This window comes from Chionomys nivalis, chromosome 16, assembly GCF_950005125.1.
Source record: "Chionomys nivalis chromosome 16, mChiNiv1.1, whole genome shotgun sequence".
Lineage (NCBI taxonomy): Eukaryota > Metazoa > Chordata > Mammalia > Rodentia > Cricetidae > Chionomys > Chionomys nivalis.
In genome coordinates, this window is record NC_080101.1 from 682,299 (window position 1) to 700,313 (window position 18,015).

Sequence of the window (18,015 nt, forward strand, 5' to 3'; positions counted from 1 at the left end):
GAAAAAAAAATCAACCAACCAAATAAAACTACCTGAGATTAGAAAGTCAAGAAAGTGTTTCCCAGAAGAAAATGGAAGAAGGAAATGTTTCAAAGAAGACACCATGGGTAGCCCATCAGTTACTGATGGGTCTTATATCAACCATTTAGCAAGGTGTATGGGAGTTCAGATGCTAGTGGTGGTAGATTGGTTGGTCTGCATGAAAGCTCTCCTGGTTGCTCTTTTCTATGTGCAATAATTATAGTAAGTGTTTGAGGACAGAGGTACATTGGTGAATAGTCATCTAAGACAAGGAAACTAAATATAGTAATGAAATAATGCTTCCTCTGAGGTTGCTGGCACAACTGGATAGCTTGTTCTACCATGGTATAGGCAGAGTAAGTTTTAAGTAGATTTTTATCTAGACTTGGGATTTGTTTGCAATACAGTGGGGGAGGGTTTAAAGTTATATAAGAGGATAATTCAGTGACTTGGTGATTGAATATAAACTCAATAAGGGAATGAGGGCCAATATAATTGGTTCAGTGAGTGGTTTTAGGTATCTGTTGGATTAAAAATCAGTGGTGCTTCTTCCTGTATTGTTGCTGTATGTAGGCATGAAGACACGGAGGTCCTACAGATAGGCAGGAAATGGGAAGAGGTGCATGGGCCTTTTCATTTCTGTTAAGCTAATTATCAAATATATATTAAAAGGTAGGGGGAGTTGGTAATAAAATCCCATGTTATCTTTTATATATATATATATATATATATATATATATATATATATATATATAGTTTTGATTGTACATTATATGTTTGCCCTGTGAAATATTTTTTCATTCTAATTTGTTTGCTTTGCATTTTGTATTTTAATTTTCACGATTTATACCATTGAGTATTGCTTTTTAAATGTAAAGTCTCATGACTTCTATTTTATCACTGTGCTCTAAAGAACATTTTGTAAGATTAAGTAATATGTTTTGTTTTTCTTAACAGGCACTATTCCATGGGAAGTTTATTGATACTGGTTTCTCTTTACCATTCTACAAACGTATGCTAAGTAAAAAACTCACTATTAAGGATTTGGAATCTATTGATACTGAATTTTATAACTCCCTTATCTGGATAAGGTTTGAAGATTTCTTTTTCATTGAGTTATTTACTTGAAACCCATTTATATACTTTGTTTATATGCACACTGACATGCTATCATTTTATCCAGAGACAACAACATTGAAGAATGTGGCTTAGAAATGTATTTTTCTGTTGACATGGAGATTCTGGGAAAAGTTACTTCACATGACCTGAAGTTGGGAGGTTCCAATATCCTGGTGACTGAAGAAAACAAAGATGAATATATTGGGTAGGTTGACATAGCTGATTGGACTCAGTCTGTAGACTCTATGGAATCTAATTAGAAATCTCCTTTAGAATATACATCCTTAATTATATTTGTTTTTATCCTTTGGGAAATTCTCATCAAGTTCTTTTCCTGCTGGGGCCTGTTCCTTATTCTGTAAAGATGATCCACATCTCCCATTCCCAATTTCCTTGTAAGAAGAAAATGTGCAACATCCTTCACTTTTCCATTTGCATTTGCAATAGGCATTCCCCCTTTGACCAGATCAGATGACATGAGAACATTAGTACTGAAAAGGGATTAAAAATCTCAGAAAGAAAATTTATATAATTATATCTTCTCCCTCATATGCAGATCCTAGCCCCCCCGTATATGTGTGTATGTATGCATTATATGTATGTATATATAATATACTTATATAATTTATACATGTGAAGGGCAAATACAGGCACAGTATAATGCGGAGAGCAGGAAAGGGTAGATTATAGGCAATGATAAAGGAAAGACTGAATGTAGATAATTGACACTTGATTCATGAAAGAGGATATAAACCTTATTGTTTTTCTAGTTCTAGTTCTGTCAAGGCCTTTTCATTTCTTGGTGGTGGCTGCAAATATATTCAGTAGTGAAAATGTAAAGATCCGGCTGGGCGGTGGTGGCGCACGCTTTTAATCCCAGCACTCGTGAGGCAGAGGCAGGCGGATCTCTGTGAGTTCGAGACCAGCCTGGTCTATAAGAGCTAGTTCCAGGACAGGCTCCAAAACCACAGATAAACCCTGTCTCAGAAAAAAAAAAAAAAAAGAAAAAAGAAAATGTAAAGATCCGGTGTCAAGCTTCATAGCTTCAGAGTGACTATTCTAGTTATATAAAAAGTTTATTGAGATATATAGACTTCAGGTATGGCTAATTTTGGTGTGTGGACTTTTTTTATTTTTAAGTTCTTTATAATACAATTTTAGTTAAAAAAGTATTCTTGGAAAAACTGTGCAGCCTCTTCATTTATAGATGAAGGGAGTGAAACAGTGATAGAAACGGGCACAATCAAATCTGGAAACTGCCCTTTGAATGTCATTTCATTCCATACTACATTTCCGCTCTAAACATCCCATTTATTTGATTAATTCATTTGCTTATTTGATTTTTCAAGACAGTGTTTCTTTTTTATCCGTGGCCATCCTGGCACTTGCTCTGTAGACCAGCCTTACCTTGAACTCAGAGGTCCACCTGCTTCTCCTCTTGAGTGCTAGGATTGAAGGCATGTGTCACCACCACCTGGACCATGTTACCCTTTTTGTTGTTGTTTTAGATATGTTTTTTCCTCTCTGTGTTACAGCCCTAGCTGTCCTGGAACTAGCTCTATAGACCAGGCAGGCCTTGAACTCACAAAGACTTGCCTGCCTCTGCCTCCTAAGTGCTGGGATCATAGGAATGCATCACCATTGCCCAACTACTTTAACTTGTACATAATAAATGTTTCACTGGCCTATATTCAGTGTGCATGGTGCAGGGTTTTATAAAGAAATTTCAAGTAATCCCAGACTTTGACTATATTCAGTCTTCTATTTCCTCCTCTTGGCCTCATTGCCTTCTACTCTTTTCTTTTCTTTCCTCTCCCTCATCCCTTTTATGTTTTCATGATAGCTAGATAATTGGCTCAGCAGTTCAGAGCATTTGCTGCTCTTATAGAGGCCAGATTTGGTTCCCAGTACCTATATGATAGTTCACAGCCATTTGTAACTCCAGTTCCAGGAGATCTGACTCTCTGCAGGCACCAGGCATAAAATACATAAAATAAAAATACACATTTGAAGATAAGACTTATGGTGGGTTTATATGTCTTTATAAAATCTAGAATTCACAAGTAAAAGAAAGCATGAAATACTTGTTTTTTCTAAGTCTGGTTTATTTCACTTAACATAATCATCTCTAATTTTATCTATCATTATCAAATTGAGTTTATAATATAATGACACCACTTCCCTATTCTCTTTCCTCCCTTCAAACCCTCTCCCATGTACCTCTGCTCTCTTTCAAATTCATGGCCCTCTTTATTCACTAACTTGTTATGTGTGTGTGTGTGTGTACATATATATTCCTAAATATAATCTGTTCAGTCTATATAGGATTAGTTATATATGTATTTTCAGAGCGGTTTGGTTTAGGATAAACATTTGGTATCCTCTTCCTTGAGAATAGTTCTATTTTTTGTTTTTACTAATTATCATAGTAGCAAGCCAGATTACATTCTTAGCAGCAGGATGTGAGGATTCTCTTTTCCCTGCTTCCTTCCTGGCATTTGTTGTTTTCTCTGTGGCAGCCATTTTAGGGCGAGACGATCTCTGTGTAGTTTTAATTTGCATTTCTGTGATAACTTTTTTTTTTTTGACTATTTGCACCTCATCTTTCAAGAACTACCCATTCATTAGACAAAAGTCCAGTGGCTATGTAACTCTTGGACTTGTGTTTTATCCATGTGTCTGTTTTTGAGTCAGATCATTTATTTTTCTGACTGGGGTTCTGTTTAAATTGTTCTTTTTGTTCTAGATTGCCAGGCTATCTAGGGTATTTTGCATTTCCCTACAAATTTTAGGGTTTTTTTAATCTATTTTTTTCCAGAATATCATTGGAATTTAACATGGTTTCCATTGAGTTTGTATCTTGCTTTTGGCAGTGTAGCTATTTTCATGCTACTAATTCTGCTGCTCCATGAGTGGCTTTCATTTTCTTTCTTCTTCAGATTCTTTCTTTAGTATTTTAATATTTTCACTACAGAGGTCTTTACTTTCTTGATTAGATTTATTCCTAAGATTTATGTTCCAGCTATCATAATGTGATTGTTTTCCTGATTTCTTTCTCTGCATGTTCATTACTGGTATATAGAAAAATTGTTAACTGACTTCTATAAAAATTATTAATAGCTGATATATATTATATAATATATATGTATTATATTTGTCCTGCTACTTTTCCAAACATGCTTATTAGTTCTAAGAGTTTTCTGATGTGGAGTCTTTAGCATTTGTCCTATACAGAGTCACATTGCCTGCAAACAGAAATAACATGACTTGCTCCTTTGTTTCTTTCTTACCTTATTACTTTGGCAAAGACTTCAAGTGGTATACTAAGAAAGCACCTTGTCTCAGTCCTGCTCAGACATGCATTGAGGTTTTTCTGTTTTTATTGCAATGACTATAGATTTGTCAGTTACAACCTTTATGATGTTGGTGCGTGATTCTAGATTCTCCAGGGCTTTTGTCTTGAAGGGTTGTACTTAGTCAAGGGCCTTTTCTCCATCCTCTGAAATCCCATGTGATTTCTATTCTATAATCAGAGTCTCTGTCTCTCTTTCATGTTTCTGTGTGTTTGTATCTGTCAATCTGTCTCTCCTTGTGAATTTTTGGTATCAGGTGATAACTGTTTTTATAAAATGACTTGGATGGAGTTCTTTGGACTACATTGAAGAACACTGATGTTAGTTATGTATGTGTGAGTCCATATAGGCCTGAGCCATTTTACTTAGAAGATTCTTTATTACTTTTTTGATCTCACTGCTTTTTATAGATCTATTTAAGTTGTTTATAGACTTCTCGTGTAATTGTGGTTGATCATATGTGTCAAGTAATGTATTATTTCTTCTGGATTTTCCTTTTATTGGAATATGGGAGGGGTATATGGCAGTGTTTGGATGGAGGAAAGGGATGTGTGAAATGTTATAATTAAGTTATAATCTCAAAAAAATAAAAGTAACTAAAAAATGAATTTGGTAATGGAAAATCATGTTAGCTCTAAAATCAGATATATGCATGTATACATGCTTGTGTGCATATATTTGGAGGTGTATATTTTGAAAAAGAAAAGGAACTTGAGGCTTTCTTAGTGCTTTTGTCCCTTAACTTCATATATAAATGACCTATTTTCAAATGCTGTCTTTATTTTCAGTTTAATGACAGAATGGCGTTTTTCTCGAGGAGTTCAAGAACAGACCAAAGCTTTCCTTGATGGATTTAATGAAGTTGTTCCCCTTCAGTGGCTGCAATACTTTGATGAAAAAGAATTGGAGGTTAGGTTCTTTATTGTTTGATAGTAGGGAATGCTGATGTGCGAATGGGTGGGCTATGTGTTTCCTTTCCAGGTTCAGTGTTGTTTATTCCTTTGTTTAAGACAGGGTCTACTTCTGCTCAGACTGATCTTTAAATCCTGATCCTCCTGCTTCAACCTCCATAGTCTTCACATACCAGCAGTGCTCCACCGTCTTTGGCTTGTTTTATGATTTTACACAATGTCCACACATTTTAGTATCATACTGATTTTTCTCATTTGTCTAAAGTATGTGGCATTGGGTGTGTCTTATGGTTTTTGACGTTTTAAGAACAATAGTATTACAAGTAAAAAATCATTAATCTGTGTCACCTGTTAAGGGTCATAAAGAGGAATTTGATCACTACTAATAATTTAAGGAAGTTTCAGAAATCTTAAGTAAGTAGTGACTTAACATGAAAGGTAAGATTTTTAAATGAATACTTGATGGTCTTGCCTGCATGTAAGTAAGGTTGGGCATGTATCAGAAGTGGCTTTGTTTATATAGGGTAAAATACATACAAAATTTGTCACTTTAGTGATTTTTAGGTATGCAATTCAATAATATTATGTATAACTGAATCATTATACATCAAGTCTTGGGAATTTTTTCATCTTATAAAAACTGAAATCTACACACATTAAACACAAAGCCTCATGTACCCCTACTTTATTTTTATTATTTTGTTTATGTCTCCTATAAGTGAAATCATGTTATATTTGTGTTTTTATGACTGCTTATTTTATTTACCATAATGTCTTCAATGTAGCATATTTCAAATGTACACATTTTTGTTTATGGCATCTAAATAAATCTAGAAACAGCAAAGTATGCATTGTCAAATTATTTTAAGTGGAGAAAGGGAAATAATAAATAATGTTGAAGCAGTTGGATATCCATGTGAAATAAAGTTAACTTTGGCCCCTGCCTCAGCCCATAAATAAAGTTTACTTTTAACTGAATATTAACTGTAATAAACCTAAAATAAAAGAAAAGAATAGTAGCCTAAATGAAATCCCACTTTGGACAATGTTGGTAATTTCTCAGGTTATAATGTTAAATGTATGTCTTCCTCATGCCCTAACAAATCTTCCATTGGGTGTTTACCTATGGAAATGAAATACAAGTTACACAAACATCTGAATGTATATATAAGTGTTTGTGATATAGGCAGAAGTTGCTTACAGAGATTTATATTTTAGTACTGTAAAAGAAAAAGCATGCCTGACTTCATCAAAAGTAAAAATTGTGTTCTTTAAAAGATACCCTTAAGGAAATAAAAAGGCTAGGCTTGGTGGCAGATATCTATAGCTCCAGCACTGGAAGCATATGCTGAGGACTGCCATTTCTGTATGCCAGCCCCTTCCCACTTCCTCCCCGGACTACATAGTGAGACCCTGCCTCAGGGAGGAGGGAAAGGAAAACAAACACCAAAACACTGGCGGAAACTACCTTGACAAACTATTCTACCCAGAATATATTTTCAGAAACTTCTATAAATAATAAAAAGACAAACAACCCCCCCCCTCCAGTCTTTCTTGTGACTGATTCTGGGCTTCTTCCCCAGGTTATGCTGTGTGGCATGCAAGAGGTTGACTTGGCAGACTGGCAGAGAAACACTGTGTACCGACATTATACAAGAAACAGCAAGCAAATTATTTGGTTTTGGCAGGTATTAGCTTTATGTTTTTTGAGACAAATTATTTGAAGAAAATAATGTTTTCTCATAAAAAAGTGGTTTTAAAGTAGTTTATTATTTTTGAGACTGCCTTTGGACCTGTGTTTTATCTTCCAACTCATTCACTCTTTTCTAGATGGAGGTCTGAGCAATCTTTAGTGGGATCACAAATATTGACTGGTTTTGGATTTGTTGGGTTTGGACATTGAGATAGGGTCTGCCTGGATGGCCCAGGCTGGTCTTGAATTTGTTTTCATATTGCATCAACTCATCCAGTGCTGGGATTACAGGCATCTTCCACAACATCCAGCCAGCTGTATGTTTTAAATGATGAGGTCAATGTGGGTATTTAATTCTGAAAGTGATATTATGCTAAAAAATTGGAATAATTCAGACAGTAACATACAAGAATGATAGCTTTTTTCATACTGTGTTTTGGCTTTAGCTGTGACAAGATAGAACATCCAAATGCACCATACTAATATTTAAGCACTTTTTTTTCAAGACAGGGTTTCTCTATATAGCCCTGGCTGTCCTGGAACTCAATCTGAAGACCAGGCTGGCGTCAAACTTACAGAAATCTGTCTGTTTCTATCTCCTGGTGCTGGGGTTAAAGGCATGAACCACCCCTGCCCAGCTATTTAAGCACATTTTAAGAGACATTTTGTTTTGCTTTGTGTTTTTGTATTGAAGATTTTAAATCTCTAGGCCTAGAATATTCTTTCTATAATTATTTCACTAACTACAACTCATCTAAGCAACTTAATGTTTGCACTGCTGATAATTTCACACTCGGGTGAAAAAGCTGGGTTTTATATTATGGGGAGATTTTCCAAATGGTACATCTTTTATAAGAATTATTCCCATTAGTTCATTGCATAATAATTTAACATGTAGACCCTTCTGGGAACCTGTTTTACACATTCATCAGCATGTACAAAATAACATACACCAAAGTGTTTAATGCAATAATAGTTTGTATGCTAAGAGAGCTAAGATGTCTACCAGGAGAGGATTGAATGAACTATAACATTTACTTTTTGTATGTATGTGCTATAGGATATGAATATACCATCTCTGGAAGGTAGGAAGGGAGGGGAAGAGATTAGGAAGAGAAGTCAGTAGTTGGAGGCCAAGCTGAGAAAACATTTTTAAAAACTAGTCTGTTGTTCCTATTTACACAGGAGTAAGTCTGCTTTCAATCTGAAATACAGAACTGCATATCAGGCAGTGTGTACAGGTGTTCCCCTTTGCACCCTTTCCTATCTCCTTACACTTTAAAGACTTTCCATTTGGACATGTGTGTCTAAATAGTTTAGGAACTTAGGGTCATAGAAGCCCAATGAGTATTTGTATTTCTGAACTGCTTGATTTAGGTAAAATGGTGAGGTTTATGTTAGAACTGGTAATAAAATGTGTTTTCTATATCTTGATGGTGTTGTGGCATTTGAATCCACTAGGAGAAACCAGAGACTTAGACTCAATTATAATTTAGATTAAATGAGTTTATTATTATTGCTAGCAGAAGGATGGCAGCCTTAGAACCAAACAGTATGCCATGCAGAAGGGGGGTTAAGGTGTAGTTTTAAGGCAAACATCACAAAGGTATGCATTACAACCATCCATGGAATCCACAGCTGGGCAGAAAAATTGTTTTACTTCCCCATTTGTTTCTTATTTTCTCTTCTATATAGTAATAAAAACACCATTTCATCCCCTTTCCCATAGCAAAAGCAGGTTTTACAGAAGCAAAGACAGCTGTTAATGCCTCACAGCCCATTATTCTATTCTTATCACACCTGCAGGCCCCTAGGATCACCCAGATGTCACAGAGCAAAAGGTCAACAGCCCTTCAGGGATGCCTGGCTCCATATTAAATTGCTTTAGTTATCACAGGGGACCCGTGTAAATTATTACTCAGGTCTGAGCACTCTAATGAAGCAGTTAATTTCTGGACAGGCAGAAAACCATCAGATTAGAGCTTACTGTCACATCCCCACAATTCTATGCAAAGTTTTCGATCCAGATTAGCAAAGCGTCTTATGTTTAACTAAGCTATTACATTAGCGACTTTCTCGTTGCTGTGAACAAATTCTTGACAAAAACTACTTGAGAACTACAAAACGTTATTTTGCCTTACAGTTCTAAGAGTACCAGTCATCACAGCATGAGGTTAAGAGCAGCTACAACAGTGACCTTGGGAGCTTGTCGTAACTATGCACATCCGGAAGTAGAGATGGCCTACTCCGGTTTTCTGTGATTCAGCCTGGGACGTAGCCCACATCATGGTGCCTCTCACTTTCAGGGGAGAGTCTTCTTCCTTCAGTTAATGCTCTCTGGAACACCTCAGAGACATTCCCAATGCTTATGCCTCAATTAAGGCTTTTAAATAATCCAGTCAAGTTCATAATGAAAATTAGCAACCCCATGATTATTCCCTATTTGAAAGAAGCCCTTTTGTTCTCAAACTGCCCTCTTCCATGACTGACTTTTGTTATATTCAAACCAACCCATTCATTTTTTTTTTTTACTATATTTTCCATCCACATTCCTGTTTCAAAAGAACTTGTCAGCAAACTTTTTAATTTTGAAAACATCTTTAGTTTTTTAGGTACTAATAAGGGACATAAAAGTTTGAAAAATGCTTAATAACAGAAAATACAGCAAAAAGAAATGGGAAGTGTTAATTTGTTTTGTAGCTTAAAAGGGAGCAGTTGATAAAGCTTAACAGTGGTTTAGGCCTCAGTGAAACCAGAGTTCAAATGTTCTGCATTTTAGCAGTTTGAAGAGACAAATTACTTAAATTCTACAAGCCTTTCCTTTCTTGCATGTACGTGAGATTGCTGATGATTACAGCTGTCTCATAGATTGGTGTAAATCTATCTATGTAAATGAGACACACATGGTACAGTACTTAACACCAGCCCTTAGTAAGAGACAAGTGTACCTCTTAGAGATGTTACTGTAGGCAAGTGACTTAAGGTTTCTAAGCCTCTTGTTTATTTCCCATTTATATGATAGCTGTAGTAGTGACTGGTGTAGTGTTATTATGCTGGTTAGCTGAAGTGACCACAGTGCACCTATGTGGTACTACAAACACTCTTTTTTTTATTGCCTTATTGCTTGAACCAATATCAGTGTTAATGTTTTTTTTTTTTAAAAAAAAACATTTTCACCTGTTTACTGTTCATTATTGGTGGTGCGTTGACCCTTATTTTATATTAAAGTACATCTGATTTTGTCATACAGTTTGTGAAAGAGACTGATAATGAAGTAAGAATGCGACTCTTGCAGTTTGTCACTGGAACCTGCCGATTACCTCTAGGAGGATTTGCTGAGCTCATGGGTAAATGCAGATTCACTGCAGTTTCTCTGAAGTTAGTTTTGTGATAATGAATGTTTTTCTGGGTTATATGTAAGGTTTCTACAGTAGAAAAAAGGCAGTCATTGGTACCGAAGGCATTATTGTCTTAGTCACTGTTATGCCCTGAAGATATGCCTTGACCATGGCAGCTCTTACAAAAGAAAGCATTTAATTGGGACTTGTGTACAGTTTCAGTTTAGTCCATTGTCATGGCAGGAGGCATGGCAGCATGTAGGCCGACATGGTGCTGAAGGAATACCTGAGCTTTCTACATTCAGATCCACAGGCAGCAGGAAGAGAAAGACACTGGGCCTACTATGGACTTTTGAAACCTTAAAGCCCATGCCCAGTGATGTACTTCCTCCAAAAAGGCCACCCCTCCTAATCCTTCTCAATAGTGCCACCCCTTAGTGGTCAAGTATTCAAATCTTTGAGCCTGTGGGGGCCATTCTCATTCAAACCACCACAGTTTGTGAGATAAAATGAAAGTGTCATCAAAAAGGAGATAGCTTCTGCTTTACTCCATAGGGTAATTGCTAGGGAAGCCAGATTGTATAAAAAGTTACCTTTCTCTCCACGGTTATAATTCTTTCTTCAATATCTCTGCAGCATGAAAAAGCTTCTCACAGAAGCTGACTATGTTATAAAATTTTCAGTTTCCTCTGTATCATTCATGTAACAATATGACATGTTTCTGTTAGTTTTAAAGAACCAACCACATAAACTCTATTTTATCCTATGTTCCTGCTTTAGGAAGTAATGGGCCTCAAAAGTTTTGTATTGAAAAAGTTGGCAAAGACACCTGGTTACCAAGAAGTCATACATGGTAAGTTCAAGAATCCTAAACAGGAAGGTGAGGGCCTTTTTGTTTGTTTGTTTGCAGGTAAGAGCCATTGTAGCTACTTCTTCATTATACTTTGTGGACAGAATCTTATAGTGTTCTGTAACTAAGTGCTCTAGAATGAGTGTGTAGCTTTAACAGAAATACTTTAGAATGTGTCCATTGGTTTAATGAATATTTTAGAATACCCATTTTATAGCAAGTAGGATAGAATTACTCTTGGAATTTTTATGAAGTCTTTGTAGTGTGTGTTGTATGACATGGATAGAGAGCCAGATTCTTTGGACAGGGTAATATTTAACTTAAGTTTACTGAAAGCATGCTATGGGGAAAAGTAGAATATTCTTGGAATAAGTGCTGAAAAATGCAAAACCCCTGAAGCAAGAACTGAAATTTGACTGCAGTGACTAGAGCATAGTCAGAAAACATGAACATAATTAACTGACATAACTGGAACTTAGTGAGTCAGAAAATACGAACATAATTTGAAATACATGATTTAGGCCATATTATTATTGTAATTTGGACTTCCTTATAAGGAAATTTAAAGGCTTAAAGAATTGTAAATAACAAATAATGAGATTGAAGAGCAATCATCTAGTAAAAGTATAACAGAAGTGGATGAAAGAGAATGCAGGGAAATGTTACATTATCCACACCACAAATGGTATGTGGTTCTTTCAGGAGTTCAAAGTTATTTTCATCCTAAGCCATTATTTGGGTTTTTGTTCCCTTGGTATTTTTACATGTGCAGAAACATGTAAAAATGTGCTATAACTTGGTAGTGCCTCAGGACAAATAAAATTCCAAGCTGTTTTTTGATACACTTCAACAACATGTACTTGTCAAAATAAATAAATCCAGGGCTTTATGAAGCACTAAACATTATGTTTAGTGTTTATTAAATCTTCATGTTTGAATATATGCCTTTTCTAACATTAATACTAAAGTTTACTGACATATTCATTGTATATACTAATGGGTTTGGTTCAGACATCTTCATGTAAATATATCATATATTCGACCAAGTTCAACCTCTTTTCCTCCTTTGTCCCCCTCCCCCATTATTGCTATTTATTTCTCCTATAGTCTTGCTTCTACTATTGTGTCCCATAGACAGGTATTATAATGTAGGATACATAAATGGAAGAGAACATGTGAAATTTTCCTTTTTAAGTCTTACTTTGCTTGATATGATTATTCATTTGGATATTTTCTTGAAGATGACATAACTTCATTCATTGTGGCAGAATAAAACTTTTAGTGTATATGTTTATATGTACCCCATTTTCTTTGTCCATTCATCTGTTTCAAGACCTTTAGGCTGATAACTTAAGTTGACTTTGTGAATATTCCTGTAACATAGACGATAAGAATCACTGTGGCATGTTGATTTAGAGTTCTTTATATACATACCTAGGGATGGCATAACTGTGTCATCGTGTGGAGTTCTAGTTTTAGAGAACTCTCCATACTGATTCCCATAGCAGGTAGACTACCTACGTTTTCACTAGCAGTACATAGGGTTCTATCTTTGTGCTATCCTCACCAGCTTGTGTTCTTTTGTCATAATAGCCGTACTAACTGGAAGGACGTAGACTCTCAAAGTAGTTGTGATTTGTATTTCCGTGATGGCTAAGGACAATGAGCATTTCTTTTTTATTTATTGATGATTTCTTTGTTTTGAGAATTGTATGTTCATTTCATTAGTCTATTTGATTGGTTTGCTTGGCTTTTGGAATTTAGTTTAATTAGTTCTTAGTCTTCGTGTCAGTCAGTAGTACTTTGTCAAATGTTTAGCTGACAGATTCTTGCCCTGCTCTCTAGGCTGTCTGTGCACTCATTTGTTTCTTTTATGGTGATGAAGTTTTATAATTTCATACAAACCAGTTTATTACTTCTTGGTTTCATTTCCTGTTATAGGACTCCTTTTTAGAGAATCCTCTATATTGGGCTATTTTTCCTATGTTTTCTTCTAGCTGCTTCAGTTTTACATTTTGATATTTGGTATATCTTAAGTTGATGGTAGGAAAATGGGAACTATGGATCTAGTTTTATTTTTCTACACTTGGATATCCATTTTCCAGCACTGTTTGTTTGTATGTTTTTCTAGTGTATATTTTTGGAATCTGCCAAGTCAAATGGCTTTAGCTGTTTCTGCGACATTTTATTGTGTTGACCTATCTGTTTTGTTTCTTTGGCTTTTTAGTATAACTTGAAATTGGATAATCTCTCCAGCATTGTTCTCTTTGCTCAGTATTGCTTTGCTCTTTGGGATCTTTTGAAACATAGAGTATAAAAATCAGTTGTAGCATGTTAAGAGTCCTTTAGGTACATACTGAGAGTTGGCATAACTATGTTTTCATATGAATTTTAAGACTTAGTTTTCTGTTTCTGTGTAGAATGCCATTGGAATGTTAATGAAGATTGCATTGGATCTGTAGATTTATTTTAGTAATATAGTCATATTAATTTTATCAATCCATGGGTGTAAGTGGTCTTTCCCCCTTTTGGTATCTTCTTCTGCTTCTACTGTAAGTGTACTTAAAAATTTCAGTGAGAGGTCTTTCACTTTTATGGATAGCTCTATTCATTGGTGAGTTTCTGTTTTGTTTTAAATGAATGGGGACTGCTTTCTTAAGTTCATTCTTGCCAAGTTCATTATTGGGTTATAAGAAAGCTACTGAATTTTATATGTCAATTTTGTGTCTTGCTACTTTCAAAGTGATTCTTAGTTCTAAAAAGTTGATGGAGTTTATAGTCTCTGACATATAAAATTATACTGTGCAAATAAAGGTACTTTGACTTCTTCCTTTCCTGTTTGTTTCCATCTGTTATTTGCTCTAGTGAAGACTGAAAGAACTATATAAAATAGGAGTAGAGAAAATAGACATTCTTTCTCTTCCTGGTTTAGGGATTTTTTTTTTTTTTATTTTCCCATTCACCACAATGTTGATTATAGGTGTCATATATGCCCTTTTGGTTCAATTAGGTTTTTCAGGACTTTTATTTTGAGGGGATGTTCTTCTGTCATCCCCATTTTCTACATCTGTTGTCATGATTAGGTGATTTCTGATCTTTGTGTAATACTATGAGGTATTTTTGCATATTTTGTATCATTCTTGAATTCCTGAAATGGAACTCAGTCATAATGAATAAATATTTTTCTTTCCATTTTATGTGCATGAGTGTTTTTGCCTATATGCATCTTTGTACTCCATGTCTGTGCCAGTGGAGGTCAGAAAGCCTTGGATTCCCTGGGAAGTTGAGTTACACAGGTGGCTATGAGCCACTGTGGGTGCTAGGACATGAACCTGGGTCCTCTGGAAGACCAAACAGTGCTCTTTTCTGTTGAGCTTTCTCTCTAGCTTCATGATCTTTTTACTGTGTTCTTGAATTTGAATTTGGTTCACCAGTATTTTCTTGAAAATGGTTACATCAGTGTTCATCAGGGACAATGGCCTATAATTTTCTTTCTTTCTTTCTTTCTTTCTTTCTTTCTTTCTTTCTTTCTTTCTTTCTTTCTTTCTTTCTTTCTTTCTTTCTTTCTTTCTTTGCTTTATCCACTTTGGGTACTTGGGATATACTAGTCTCATACAATGAATGTGATAAATTTCTTCCCTTTCTATTTTATGGAATGTTTTGAGGTGTGCTAGTGTTAGTTTTCTTTGAAAGGCTGGTGAAACTTATTAGTGAGTCCATTTAAACGTTTAAGTTGGGCAATATTGACTACTGTTTTTAATCTACTTAAGGTTGTTTATATTCCCTTGGTATAATTTTCATATGGTGGTGAAGAGTATTGGCCAAACAGGCTTGCGTTTTCATTGAAATAAACTTGAAAGACATAATCAGAAAACAATATAAAGAAATGTTCTTCATTGGTGTTGACAATATTAAAGATAAGACCCTGAGGTCAGTAACTGAAAAAAAAAAATAGAGCAACAGATCACTCAAGCATGAGGAGGGCAAGGAAGTGGGAGGCCATGACATTGTTTTTTATCCATATGAACTGGGAAACTAAGACCATGTAATAAGAAATTTAGAAATGTCACATAGGTGAACAGTGTGTACACCAGAAAAGGAAAGCTTTTACGGATTAGCTTCAGAGGAAATGACATTTTTTTCTACCTTGTTGGATTTCAGTTATAGCAAGAGATGAAGAGTTAAGACTATAAAAGACTGAAAACCATGTGAAGCTCAGGCCAGACCCAAAGAAGACTGAGATGGGGTTGGGATGTAGTTCAAACAAGGGAAAATACAAATGAGTATTTTGATGAACATTTGGATTAAAGAAAAAACAGGTGATCAGAAAGAGTTTGGTTTCTAACAATAATGATTAAGGTAAACTGTAATCTCATCAGTAATGTAGTTAGCCTTAATCACTGTCAGTAAGATAGGCATTACTACTACTATGATCTTCATAGTAAAGTAGCAGCTTTAAAGTTCCCTAGGTATAGAGTCAATAAATAATAATCATACAGCTTTTTCAGGTTATATGGAAAATACACGGGCTGCAGGTCTCTGCCCTTTTTACAGAGAAGAAGTAGCAAATTTGATTTTATCTATTTTGAGTACATCAGACTCAAAACCAGACCTAAAACCAGGACTTTGCTATTTATATACTAAACATTTTTTTTTTGTTGTTGTTGTTTTTGTTTTTCGAGACAGGGTTTCTCTGTAGCTTTTGGCGCCTGTCCCGGAACAAGCTCTTGTAAACCAGGCTGGCCTCGAACTCCCAGAGATCCGCCTGCCTCTGCCTCCCGAGTGCTGGGATTAAAGGCGTGCGCCACCACCGCCCGGCTTATACTAAACATTCAATAAAAAATGAGTGTACTTTGTTAATCTATCTCTGTCCTTTATGAACCAACACAAACATAATGGTTAATTTATTGAAACATCTCTTTGGGTATTTTCAAATAATCCATTGTCATCTGTTATTCAGCTTAACTGTCCCTAAATTAAGTATTTACTAGTAGTTCAGAGATGTCTCTGTGCTTATGGAGAAAAACAGTCAGTCATGATATAAATGCTAAAATTGAAATAAAGAGCTATGTAAGATTCTATAGGTAAACTTCTTAGAAGTTGTAGTATTTAGGATGATTGTTGGTGAACAGATGAGACTTTCACATGTAGGGTATTCTAGGCCAAGGAGAGATAAAAGAAATAACTGTAGAGAAAACCATGCATTAACGTCAAAAAAAAAAGAGCATAAAATAAGTTAATACTAGTCTTCCATCTATCATTCTACATCTTCTGCAGCTTTAGCAGCAAAAGGTTCCGAAGAGTGGTGTAAACTAGTGTGTCTTTTTAGATAAGTACTCAGGTTGTGATATAAAGCAACTTAGGGAGTGAAGAAAATAAATGGATACAAAGTGAACAGAGAAACAAATTCTTTTTTTAAAAACTGTTTTTATTGAGCTTTCTATTTTTCTCCACTTCCCTCCCTTCCTCTCCCCTCCTCTCCCCTTCTACCCTCTCCCATGGTCCCCATGCTCCCAATTTACTCAGAAGATGTTGTCTTTTTCTACTTCCCATGTAGATTAGATCCATGTATGTCTCTCTTAGGGTCCTCTTGAGGAACAAATTCTTAATGGTCCAGATGAGTCAGAGATGTATACACAAGAGCGAAGTGACAACAGAAATGACCAAGAGGAAAAATGGAATTTAGTAGAATGACAAAATTTTTCAAGGGTGTGTGAAAGACTATTTTGGTGTAGGACTATAACGTATAAGGTTTTTGTTGTTGTTTATTTCCTAACCTCAATTACCATTAAGAGTCTTTCTTTCTTGGAGCATAGTTTAAAATGAAAAACAATCAATATAAAGTATATATTGCTACCATCGATATATTTATGTTTTTTTTATGAAGAAACTAGTATGTTATGATGGTTTTCATAACTGTTGAAATTGACTGCCTTCTCCTAAAGACTCTTAATTATCAGCTTTCCTAACTTGCATGGGTGGGAGCAAGGATAGATGGGAAGTGTCTACAAAAAAAAAATGAAAGTACTGAAAGGTTTTTGACCCTTTCCTGGGTGTTTCACTAAGCTACCAAAACCGTGGAAACTTGAGTCTAATGAAATTAGGCAGAACCATATTTTAGAAATTGAATATTATTCTTTTTTATTTTTATATTTTTCTTTTCATCATTCAGTTTCAGAAAAGAATTGATCTTGGAAGGATTGGAAAATGGTCAGTTTGTAGATTACAATCTAATATGATGCGATTACTTAAAAAGACAAATATATGTATCTGTTTATTGACTGTCTCTATTCAGAACATAGCTTCCATGAGAGAAGGGACTTAGGATTCAACACTATATTACGAGCTGCTGCAACATCTTGCACACAAAATTTCTCAGAAAATAAGTAATTAATGAATAATTGGATGAAATTAATTCTTAACCTAAGAAAAGTTATGGAGTCTTATGACCTATGACACAGAAATAGCAAAAGAAAACCCATTTTTTAATCCAGTCTTTACACATGTTGATAATATTTATAATTCCATTATTCTCTGGCAAATATATAGATATTTTATGTCTTAAAGTTGAATAGATTCTTCTATGAAATTTAGATGTGTTGAAACGCTGATTATTATATTGAACTGTTAGGATACCTTTGGCAAAATTTTTATATACGTAATATTCAGGTTTCAATGTGTTGTTAAAGAATACTGTATTAGAAATCTCTTCAGTTTATTTTATTGAAAA

At 35.0% G+C, this 18,015-nt stretch overlaps 1 protein-coding gene across 10 annotated transcripts in view; it reads left to right on the forward strand.

The window, feature by feature from the left end:
• The window catches only part of Wwp1 (WW domain containing E3 ubiquitin protein ligase 1), a 121,426-nt gene that overhangs the window by 73,267 nt on the left and 30,144 nt on the right, over positions 1–18,015 (forward strand). For all 10 annotated transcript variants that reach the window (XR_009058419.1, XM_057790766.1, XM_057790772.1 and 7 more), the window contains 6 exons: positions 979–1,112; positions 1,205–1,345; positions 5,282–5,402; positions 6,988–7,092; positions 10,348–10,444; positions 11,216–11,288. Coding sequence is in view for 9 of the 10 variants with exons in the window: in XM_057790766.1 (XP_057646749.1) it covers positions 979–1,112; positions 1,205–1,345; positions 5,282–5,402; positions 6,988–7,092; positions 10,348–10,444; positions 11,216–11,288 (671 nt within the window). In the remaining variant the exon portion in view is untranslated. The remainder of the gene's footprint in view (positions 1–978; positions 1,113–1,204; positions 1,346–5,281; positions 5,403–6,987; positions 7,093–10,347; positions 10,445–11,215; positions 11,289–18,015) is intronic.